A 12,107-nucleotide genomic window follows, 5' to 3' on the forward strand; every position below is an offset into this window, starting at 1 on the left:
CATAACTTTGCATTTGAACAAAGCCTTGAATTTTATTATCTTAAAGGTCTGGTGAAATGGTCCCGTTCATGTGACTGAATATCTTCCAGGGGGTCAATACTATTACACTCGCAACATAATTGCAACCTAAAAGTACGCGCAAGTGTTAATTTTTTTGATATTTCTATGCGCGGCTTTCATGGGGTCATTTTGCGACACTCAGGTCACGCCCGCAGCGGGGATCATGGTTGGCCGTCTGTGACGTCACAGGTGTGTTCATTTACATCGAATAGCGGTCCAACGCCGCCTTATCTCTGCCCGGTATCCGCTAACAAAACAGCCTCAGTGTTCGTACCCGGTGCTGCCCATTCGCCACGTTCGTTCGCCAATGCGAATCGAAATCCGAAGTGGCGAAAACAATCGATCCTAATTCGCCACAGTGGCGAAACTGATTTTTGTTTAAAAAATATGGTAAAATAAAGAAAAAACGTGGGTTTTTAGTCTTTTGTTTAATCTGCGCTTCTCTCTCGGCGATTCACAAAAACTGTGTCTACTTCCGTATTATTGCGTTCTTTCCGTCGTACATATTTGCAATCGAGCCAAGTCTCGCGAGAGATTTGACGTCATTTAGTCTAGTGTACAACATGCATAAATGGCTCTCGCGAGAATTGAAACTTGACACACGCAATCGAGCCCTCGCGATAAATTTGACGTAATTTTGTCTAGTGTACAGCTAGCCCTGCGTACGATGCTGTGTGTTCCGCTACAGCTAATCGCCCCGCTCACCACATTTAGCTGTAGCGGAACACACAGCATCGTACGCAGGGCTAGTGTACAGCAGGCATAGGAACGCTCGCTCGCGAGAATTGAAACTTTTGCTATACATAGCAGACATACGCAGTTGATTTACATTGCGGTCTAGATGTTCTGTGTTGTGCATTTTAATTCCATGTTGAGGGTCGATTTGCATCGCGGTCCAGTCCTCGTGATCCGGTATTCCCCGTTGTTCTTCAATTTAATCGCCGTCCCAACGACGCGTTCCGTGTTGCTGTCGATTTGTATCAGGGAGGACTCTACCTCCATGATTTGTATATCGCGATCTCTACGTTCCGTGTTGTGTAAATGCTAGTCTCAACGTTCAGTGTTGCTGTTCATGCAGCTGATTTGCATCACTGTCCCATTTACGTTTTAAGTTACATGTACTGTCGATTTGCATTGCGGTCCCGACGTTCAGACTAGTGCATTTTATAAGTGGCAGTCACAACGTTCAGTGTTGGTGTTCATGCAGTTGATTTGCATTACGGTCCAACCTTCTGTGTAGCGAGTAGCGAGGCAGGCTCAGCCGAGGGACCGTGGCCGATCGTACGAACCAGAAGAGACAAGCACATTATGGTTCAAACACTCAACACTGAAAAAGTTTACAGTTGAGCCGTTCATGCTCTTGCCGCTGTCACAGCCACCAAAAGAACAACGTCTTCCCATAGTGAAGGAGGACACTGTCCTGATCATGTAAGCGGAAACCCTAGAAGTTACCCCCGTGGGGAGCTTACGGAGGTGTGAAATACTTACTTCCCGTTATGAGATACGGAGTCGGGCAAACTTCGGAAAGCCGAAAAAGTCGACTGGAGAGGCTCGGGGGACACGCCCACATTGCATTTTTCTTTTGCCATATTTCATAATCACGCGCGCTAAACGAAAAAAGAAATGAATGTAACTGTTTTATAGACCATCAACTGTATTTCTGTGATTTTGCAACATGGGCATTTCACCAGACCTTTAAGGCCCCTGAAAACAGAGATACTGTAAACATGATTTTTACTGACTATGACCTGCTGTAATATACAAAGCCAAGTTGGTGGAAATATTAGTGGCTTTGGCTCCATACCACTTATTGTTGACTTGGCAGATAGGAAATGATACTGTCTGGCAGGAATGGGGAACTAAACACACCCAAAAAATTTCAGCCAATGTAGCTTAAACACACTGAGGCATGCCAACTAATTTTCATGGCAAGTTTACTTACTAAAGAAACCAGCTATTTTTCAACAATATTTTTACGAGATCTTGAACAAAGTGAATTCAGAACTGACAGTAGTTGGAACTTTTCAGACTTTTTCAAATGTTTCTTTTTCTTGTGCTAAGTGTCAAGTGACAATGTAATTGAAATTACTCATACGTGTCCAGACTGGTTCAAAAGACAAATACAGCTGCTCTTTGTAAGTTCACATGTTATATACTTATGTCAAAATGAACTAATGTATTGTATGAATTTACATGTTAGTATCTATTAATAGCTGTCTTTGTCGTAGACACTGCATTTGCAAACCCGATATTTAGTCTTACAGCGTGTTTGTGCAACCTATCTTGAGAAATTATGTCGCTGTAGGCAATTTTATCCACAAAACGACTCCAAATTTACCAGTACTGGCTGATTCTCCAACTCTTTTGAAATGTGCCCCCAATGAATTAATGGCAACAGCGACGTGTTCAGTGATTTGTTTTGTCATGGTGACAGGTCAAGATGCAGAAAAAAAGCCTGGTTGTTTAGGATTTTTTCAATTGGCCAGAGTAAACTTTAGCAATCAAGATAATGTAATTTCACGTTTCCTGGCAACACACGATATCGTACCATGCTGACATCACCCACGGTAACCTCTTGCCTGAATCATTACTGTAAGTTAAATCATCACTGTAAGTTATCTGACATTTTGCTTCCAAGTTTTTTCTTTCCAAAAAAATATTTAGAGTACTTTTTTGTCAGTATCTCAGATATATACATTGGTAGTCATGTAGATACTAATATTCAGTACTTAGATTTCTCTCATATATTTATTCAATGACTTTTCCTTCCCATCATGCATTTCTGGCATGACATTGTATTTGTACTTAGCTGCCTAGCAGTACTGTATCAGATCAGTACAGAGTAACCATATCTAGAATCAGCAATTTTACATCTCAACTATTTTGCATATAATTGTAATTTGTAGAAATAAAATTACAGCTCATACGATCAATACATGAATGTTTGTTTGGCTGTTTTGTGGAGTAGAGGGCAAAAGTCAACTTCTTTCATTCTTCTGATAAAAATTGACAAAACATTTTTTCAGGGATAATTTCAGATGGATTGAAAATTTGAAATCTCAGAATAGCTTGTTCATTATTTACCAAATATTGAAAAGCCATTCTTGGGTGATAGTTATGTGTGTGTGTGTTTCTGGGGTTAAAAGGAAGGTTCAAATGATAAGAATGCTGGCCATTAATCATCCATTAGCTACATCAAACACTCCAAGCTGTACTGGTTACGATGATAAAATACTTCTGATGACACATCCTCATTATGCTGACTAAGACCTGAGATTTCCAACCAAACCATCAAGCCAGGTAATTTGAAACATTAATCACTTCTAATTTAGAATATCTGTTCTACTTGGCAACTTGGTTGAAACAATTGGTCTCACTGGGATATCTGTGCATGGCAGCCTGATTAATTTCCTGTTTCTCCACGTGCCAGAACATATTACCCTGCAGCATTAATTTATTTTCGCTCCTGACGTTTGACCCGTTGTTTCCCCATGCCAGAGTGACACATTACAACAGGTTTCTCATTTAATGAATTGAAACAATTTTTGCTACCTTAAATAGCTTTTGTCTTGTACCTGGGAGGAGGCGGGGAGGGGGCAAGCTATATGATATTAATGCATTGTTGGTAAAATGTCGACTTCTCACGTCACCACGGCAAGAATTTGAGATTGTGCCAGTGTCTGTCATTCATTTATAGGAGAGAACGTACACAGGCACTGTAGTCTTTCTTGACACCTCAAAGCCTTTGAAGCTCTATAAATTATTATTTTCGTTTACATTTATTTAGAAGCTAAACAAAGCAAATGAATCAACAGAAAGGAGATACTTGTTTTCTTCAATTTTATCACTCAACAACAACAACAACAACAACATAAACAACAAAAAACACCCAGATTACTCTTTTTTCCTTTGGTAGAAGGGATCAGTCCATCTCAGATAATATCTTCTAATAATCCTGCGAAACGATCTTGTCGCGTGATTATGTGTTATTGCATCTGACTTCCTCAATGGTTTTGTATCCATTACCATTTTCATTCAAGAGAACCAATGTGTATGCAACATGATATTGAAAAATATTTACAAACAAAGAGACAGCCTATAATAAAACAAAAGTATAGTCAAAGCGTGTCAGGTCAACATAGATGGCGCTCTGTGACCTGATGACCACTTCCGCATAAACACAGACCAGCTATATCTGAGGTAGTGAAATTGTGCGTGCTGCTGTTGCTTGGAAAGTTGCGATTTTGACACTACTTTCTGCAAATGCATACTTCAACCCACTTTTCAGGCCATGAGTAATGGATTGCCGTGCAGCGTGTGTGCAGGATGAGCTCTAGGCAGGGTAATGTTGGTCTGGGATGTTGGTAATGTTAACCCATTTTCTTGTAGCAGCACGCGCGCGTTTCAAACGTGACACAGCACAGGACATCGAGGACGTACATGTACATCTGTACTGCCACTGTAAAGTAATGAGACAGTAAGTATCTGATTTCACCGACACCCGTTACAAGTTCTACGATGCATCGGAACTCTGCCATTACAAGAAGTCGCTCACGTGCTCAGGAGAGCAGCAGGTGCGACAAATCGACACCCGAGACAGAATCTAACGACACGGTCAACCACCAGAAGGGACGCCATAGTAAAAGACCCCAAATTATAGTCGATTCCAAGGGCAGTTCATCACCGCAAGAAAATCCCGATGTAGAAACGAAGAAATCGTGCGAAACCAACATGGTGACGAGAAGTCGTTCCCGGTCACAAAAAAGCGGGAAATCTGACCAACCAAACGATAACATTACTTCGGAATCGGAAGGCGAAATCGGACACCACCAAGTAAACAAACGCAAGAGACCACCCCTGATTGTCGATAGTACATCAGAATCCGCGGAGTGTCCGTCGGGAGAAAGCAGCCATTCGGAAACTGGCAAAGCCCCCGATATCGACACAGCGGCAGACTTTACACCGACAAGAACTCTACGTGATCGCAGAAAAATAACGTCAAGTGGCAAGAAACAAAAACTGATGGAGCTGCGTCGATTGCAAAGGATCCGAAAAAGGCAAAGTATGTGTTTCGTTCAAATTGCTTTCATCACGCTAGCCCTGCGTACGATGCTGTGTGTTCCGCTACAGCTAATCGCCCCGCTCACCACAGCCCTGCCCTGTGAGCGGGGCGATTAGCTGTAGCGGAACACACAACATCGTACGCAGGGCTATCATCACGCAGGCATTCGACTCAATGCAAGCTGACTGACATTTGGCTCAATGCATGCAAACCGTCACTGATGCAACCAACGCTGGTTGCATCAGTGACGGTTTGCCCAGAAGTGAAAACCGATTATTCAGACATGTATATGGTATGACGCATGGAAATTGATATTGAGACATTCCCACCACCACCAGCTCTGTGTAGCAGGGCTGTGTGTTACCGACCCGCTGTAGGGCTATACATGTACATGTAGCTGTCACGGTTACACAAAGCCCTACCATGCAGAGCTACTACCACGACAATCCACAAACCAAGGTGTACAGTAAAGGTCGCTTAGTTTTACAACTGCATTAATATTATCAATGTAATATAAACTTAGAAATCAGATGTACTACCATTTTCCTCACGGAGCGGAGTGACTGTGATGATGTTGGTGATGGTGGTGGTGATGAAGAAGATAATGATGATTAACCAATCAGATACATTGTACTGTTTATTGTCTTCATGGTAAAAATAAACCAGAAGAATCTGCATTTTGTGTTGTTATTAACAGATGAGAAGAAGGCACAAAGAGAATCAGAAGGCAAGTCTGGATCTCCTGAGACAAGCAGCATTACAAGCAATGGACGTGCCAAGCAATCATGTGAAAATGACAACTCAATAGACGCCGTGAATATTCCACTAAAAGCCGACTCAGACAGTCACACTAACAATGACTGCCAAGCTGATGTCACCCCACTTCAAAATTTACCACAAGAAACTGTTAGAATTCCCTCTGAAGAGAACGTGCGGGTGATGCTAGACTTCAGCGGAAACTGCACTCAGAGCTCAAGTAAACTTTGTGAGGTCAGTGACATTGTCGCCAATGATGGTGACATTTCAGATGATGAGCTGCTGTTGATTCAAAGTGCCATAGCAAGTTCTCTCAATGACAGCCATCCCAGCACAAGCCATGACGGAGCTGGCATTGTCACTGTCGCTAGTGATGCCGGAGCAGAGAGTAGCGACAGCGATGTTTTGCCAAGTCGTGTCAAGAAAGCTCGTAAGATTCATGTAGAGTCTGAAGATGATGAGAACAAGTAGGTGTATTTGTTTGATATTACAACGATGTGTATCCAACATGAATAGTAATGATCCAAAATATGCATTGTTTTTCTTCTGTATGTCAATTCAACGTAAACCTTGTAAAATAAGTATCTAGTTGCTCTTTTATTGTTGGGTTTGTCTGAAAAATCAGAAATCATTTGTGGTGTAAAAGTTTAAATATCTGTGTTCGTATATGTACATCAATACTCATGATGTACTAGTTGGTAACTTCTTGATTAGACTTGCTCCAAGTCTGTAGGCATAATAAATATCAACACATATAATAAATTGAAGGACTAAACACCAGCAGACTGTCATGCTAAGTGGTAGGCTGTTGTGTCGACCGTTGGGTGAACACCTTGGCCAGCCAGTCACTCCGCTGCGAAGAAAAGCCAGGCAACTTGGGGCCAGTCTACCCCTTGATTGGAATTTCTTCTAGTCATCAGTTATACCGCACACACCCTGCCATCCCAAGTACCGTCACAGATTGAGACATATTCCTGTAAAGTAGTTTTCTGTGCAAAGGCTGGACCAGTATTGTGGGCCTTGTTGCCATGACATTGCGTTGTTTACATTTTGATTTCAAGTGACTGTTCTGTGTCTCTGCATCATTTTCCATAGCAACCAAGGAGGAGAGCAAAGCGGCAACTCATCCCCAGAGGAGCTGATAAACGATGAAGATGACGATGCAGACCTGACAGATTTCATCGTTGATGATGATGAAGAGCTGGAAGATAATCAGTCGATAGATGATGATTTTGATGATGGTGGTGATGACACGGCAAAGGGAACTGCAAATCACAATGAAAGAGAGGTACATGTTTTGATGCGTGTGTGTGCTTTTAAAGATCCAATTGCTGTACACAAACAACACTGTGTAGTCTGAATCGGAAATCAAGATTTTGATGTTTTTTGACTTGCTTTGTCTTCATACTCTTTTGCTTATGTTGGATAATAGTCATCGTTGGCAGCACCTCCACATACCGTATGGTCAACAAAATTTTTAATTCAATGATGCCTACTTCATACAGAAAACAACATAGAGAAAACAAAAGAAATAGAAGCAATGTTAGATAACTTCTGACCCACGGTATTGTTACTGCAGAAAACTGCAAAGGCCAGTCTTTAGTACAGTTCAAGTATACTGGTATATAGCAGGTTATTGTGCTCTTTGGTGGTACCAAATAAAAATGATATAAAATATAATGATAGCACATTTGCCCTGAATTTAGATAGAGCAATTTAAATTTTATTTCACCATTACAAATTGGCTAATGGCCATTGACTGCACTAACATAATACAATACTGTACGTTGATTTTGTTTTGCTTGTTGCCCAATTTAGCTGAGCTTTGTCGTCGAGAGGGAGTTGCTCTCCAACAGCGATGACATCATGTTCATCTGGCTGATAGAAGGGAAAGAGATGAGGAAATATGTGAGAGAGACGGGGGACAATGATCACCATGACGACGAGGATCAAGATGAAGATGATGCTCCTCCAGAAATCTTTCAGCGAACCTTGGAGGTGAGCCTAGACCTAAAGACTAGTGCAACAACGATTTAACCAGGTGAAGCCTGACGGAGGCACAGTAACTGGAACACAGAACATCCTAGCCACCTGTAACATTGAGTAATTGGTTATTATCATTATCTGTTCTGACAGAAGTGTATGTATCCACACTGTAACAAAGAATCTGTGTTTTTCCAGCTATCCTACATGATCTGAGGTAGGAAAATCTCAATGATTGTTAATTGGCCATGATCCTAGATGATAGCAAGATATCTGCAATTTGTTACCATGTGGATGCATGTACGCTGCTGATCATGGGCAAGCAATATCGACATGAATATTTCACATCCACATAGTCATAATTCTTGTCCTTTAAAACAAGTTAAGCACTGCACAAATCCCCCTGTCTTATTACTGTAAAATCACAGTAAAGTGGTACAAGCTTTCTGCAGAAGGATGTGATAAATCTGGAAGACTATCAACAAGACTTTGCCTCCAGATTGCAAAATTATGTTTGAACTGAAATGAAATGTGGATGATTTTTGTAGGCTTCTAATTTATTCAACATTTACTGGATGGAAAAAAAGAGAGAAACAGCATTGTCTTTTACTTGATATTGATCAATATTCTGACCTTAATTTGCTAATACTTTGAAAATCTTAATTTACATGACTTAAATTTGCATAATTTATTACAGTCCCCCTTAAACAGGAGCTTCCCCTATAAAACCCAGATTATCGTTAATCTAGGCAGATGTAAAAAAGCTACGGTACTGATCTGATATGCCGTGTTTTCTCCCAGAATTCCATAATTTTGCCATGTTTCTGGCATTCACTGCTGTTGAATCTTGCATATGAAGTCTGTGAATGTATATATGCTGACTAAACTTGTGTAAAAAATAAACTGTAAAAATGTTCTCTTTTTTTGTTGGAGAACATATGTTTCAAAGTGTGTTCCCTGTACAACCATGTGACCCCTCTTTGCATATGTCACGAAAGTGCCCATCATGATTATTCAAATTTATCATACAGTCAAAGTGATGCTATGAGAATTCAAAAACTCCCGCCCAGTGTATGCAAATGGCTGCGTCATCAGTAATCCCCCTCCCATTGTGAGCCCACAGTCCTGTAACTTCCTGTTTAATCAGAACCAATCCTCCGTAAATTTTCAAGCGAGGAGTGACATTCCACCTTTGTGAAAGAAACCTGGAGAAAAACCTGACTGGGTGTTGGCATTCCTTCATGAACACTCTTGAGTCTTGCTAGCTCATCCTCCAGGAATGTTATATTCCATTTCACAGGTCAGTCGCTATAGCAACAAGCAGAAGCCAAATTACCAGAGGATTGACGTGTGCAGATATGCAGACGATGACAATTCCTGTTCTGCAGATCAGGACGGTGGAGATGTTGAGAGAGTTGAAGTGATATCATGGCTGACTCCATGTGATGAGGAGCCAATCAGCCCCAAGGCTGTAATGCCAAGTAGGTGTTGAATTCAGACAGCTACCGTCTACTATACAGTAGATTTTGATCAGGCTCCATGAGCTTTTGAAGCTGCAATCACTTGCATGAGCCTACTATGTACCACTGATAAGGTAGTTCAGTTATCATTCAATCATCAGTGTTCAATTTAGTGCCATGTTTTTGACAGTTATAAACAGTTTTCAAGGAAATAATTTCCCCAGGAAATCACTGTGTATTACAGAACTAGTTGTGATCAGCTTTGTGAGCAGTAATTTCCTTTCTATCACACAGCCAGTTTACAGTATAATCATGAAGGTTTTTTCTTCTGTGATATTTTTCAGTGCTACCACCAATATTTTCTGGTGGATTGCGACAGGTGTTTGAAATCTACCTGCAGGCCATGGTGAGTGGTGCTGTTGACCCTGACTTTCTGGTCTGTATTTATCAAGAGAAAGGTACGTTTTTACAAAGAGTACATGTATTTATTTTCTCACTGGTAAGACTGGAATCCAGGAGTTCCTGTGGTTGCGGAAATCATTTAAGCATAAATAGAATGTTTCTGCAATGGTCAGGCCAGCCGAAAGGTTTGAGAAGTTTCATATGATTTATCAGGTACAGCACAAGCACAGTCCTAACATGTAAACTTATTAAAGCATGGTGTAGTGTATGTCTAATTTGTGTACAGCTATTCATTTAGAAATATCATTGATCACCAGGTATGGGCAAGTATGTTGTTTTTAACAATACATTGATGCAGAATTCATCTTTTTTCCTAGATGATTACTTCCTGCCAGCGTTGTACAAAGTGGATGACACGTTGAATGACAGGAAGATGTTTCTTGTAAAAAGTCAAGCATGGATTGATATTTATAAGGTATGTATACCTTTGAAAGAGGCCTTTCTCATTGTCAAACAATCCAGTAATCTTTGCTTCTCACTATATTCTTGCAATGATTGAAGCAGGACAGGATAATGATTTTAAATTTAGACCGTTTACTGTTGAAAATGTAGCAAATTATAAATGAATGTACAGTAGTTGGCCTCGCGTGTGCAGCGCCCTCTACAGTTTGTTACAGTAGTCCAGTGTTTCCCGTGGTTCCTAAGATTGTGTTTTCTGCCAATTGTTGATCAGTAATTTGTCTACCATTTTCAACAAACAATATTGTGAGTTATCTGTGTCTTAAACAATCTAATCAGCATTCTTTTCCATTCTTTCCCATTGACATTACTGAAGCAAAGTATTAATATTCATATATGCTAAGCATTTCAATGTGTGTTGTTCAAGTTTGTACATCTGGTGTTCGTTCAACTCATTTGTATTCAATTCAAATATTTTATCCTCTATCCATAAGAACATAAATTTACCTTAAGGCTCATCGAATTACAGTAAAACAAAAAAAAAAAAATATTTTACCACACCAGATTTACATGGAGTTTAAAATTGGCACAGCTGTGGGCTGAAATGACTGCCTGTAATGACCTTTCTCACCAGTCAGAAGCCTATAGCACCTCCCTGAAGGTAACATCTGAAATTGTCAATGAAGAGGATGAGTTGAATCACCAATGAGATTCTGTGCCTTCCTTTCCACTGCAGAGCAATATAAGCTTGATTATTCTGCAAATCCTCTATTTGATTCAAACTCACAATGTATGGATGGCACCAGAATTACTGTTTCAGCTGTGTTCTTGATTTGGAAAAGTTTATGTTTTTAACAGTCAAATTACCGTAAAAGAGGACAATATTAAAAAGTCACGCACTCTAAATATTACATCCAACATGTTAATTAATTGTACATCTGCATAAATCATGGATCATGTACACAATAATCATAATAATGAAATTGAATTTATCGATAGATGAGAGAATTCATATATTATTTAAAAGCTCTGTTGACCTGTACATCAAGGTCACTGCCACAGTGTATGGAACTGCGCAGGATTTCATCGTATCACTGCTCACCTTTATGATTCCCAGCGCCTAAACAAGTATCTCTATGGTTGAGGAGAATAGCAAGGATACACATTTTTTCCCTAAAAAAAGGGGAAGCACTGGAATATTTGTATTTCTCATACTGACCATTTGTGTCCATTGTGAATACTTGATAATGTGTCATTGACTTTTTGTCCAAAATTTCGACAGAATGAAACTTTTTTCAAACATATTTTGACTCTGCTGAAATGTGATTGATAGTAATTCTAATCTTTTTCACATTGATATACAAACACAGATTTGATCAGTGAAATAACATATTTGTAGCCAGCCAATCACACTTTCACCACGACTACTGTTTCTCTGCACTTGTTTTAACCACAAATGATGGGCTTTCACATTTTGGAGATGGTGGATGGGGTAGGAGGTCACTTCAGGTGAATGAGAGATGAAAATATAGAGTGTGCCAACTTGACACTGGCATGTGAACATAGCACTAATGGGTTTCATGTAACACTCAAGAAAATGTAATGGGAAGTGATGGTTACTTTTGTTTTTAATTTTGCTTTGTCTCAGAAAGCAGTAGAGAAGTATCCATACATGTATGAAGAAAACAGCCTTGCTTATCTAGGGTCTCCATGTCAGGTGGGTCAAAGATCAAAGGTCGTGGTATTTTGATATTCAGTGTGTGCAGATTTGTCTTCAGCCAAAACAAGATGCCCTCCAGGTGTTCTTTCGGACAGTGTGAAATTGTAAGAATAATAATTGTACTGTTGACATGCTTAGTTTTCTGCAAATTTGTACAAATTCATAAAGTGACTCAAAAAGTTATGAAATCATTTGTATATGGTCG

The 12,107-nt window shown here is 40.0% G+C and overlaps 1 protein-coding gene across 2 annotated transcripts in view; it reads left to right on the forward strand.

The window, feature by feature from the left end:
* Positions 1-4,226: 4,226 nt before the first annotated feature.
* Positions 4,227-12,107, forward strand: part of LOC139135748 (coiled-coil domain-containing protein 82-like) — a 38,936-nt gene continuing 31,055 nt past the window's right edge. Inside the window, exons 1-8 of one of the 2 annotated variants that reach the window (XM_070703419.1) lie at positions 4,227-5,122; positions 5,820-6,345; positions 6,974-7,166; positions 7,697-7,876; positions 9,162-9,342; positions 9,666-9,779; positions 10,101-10,198; positions 11,831-11,899. In XM_070703419.1, coding sequence (XP_070559520.1) covers positions 4,579-5,122; positions 5,820-6,345; positions 6,974-7,166; positions 7,697-7,876; positions 9,162-9,342; positions 9,666-9,779; positions 10,101-10,198; positions 11,831-11,899 — 1,905 coding nt within the window. In that variant the 5' untranslated portion in view covers positions 4,227-4,578. The remainder of the gene's footprint in view (positions 5,123-5,819; positions 6,346-6,973; positions 7,167-7,696; positions 7,877-9,161; positions 9,343-9,665; positions 9,780-10,100; positions 10,199-11,830; positions 11,900-12,107) is intronic. The other variant, XM_070703428.1, reaches the window with a different exon arrangement.

Source organism: Ptychodera flava, chromosome 1 (assembly GCF_041260155.1).
Source record: "Ptychodera flava strain L36383 chromosome 1, AS_Pfla_20210202, whole genome shotgun sequence".
Lineage (NCBI taxonomy): Eukaryota > Metazoa > Hemichordata > Enteropneusta > Ptychoderidae > Ptychodera > Ptychodera flava.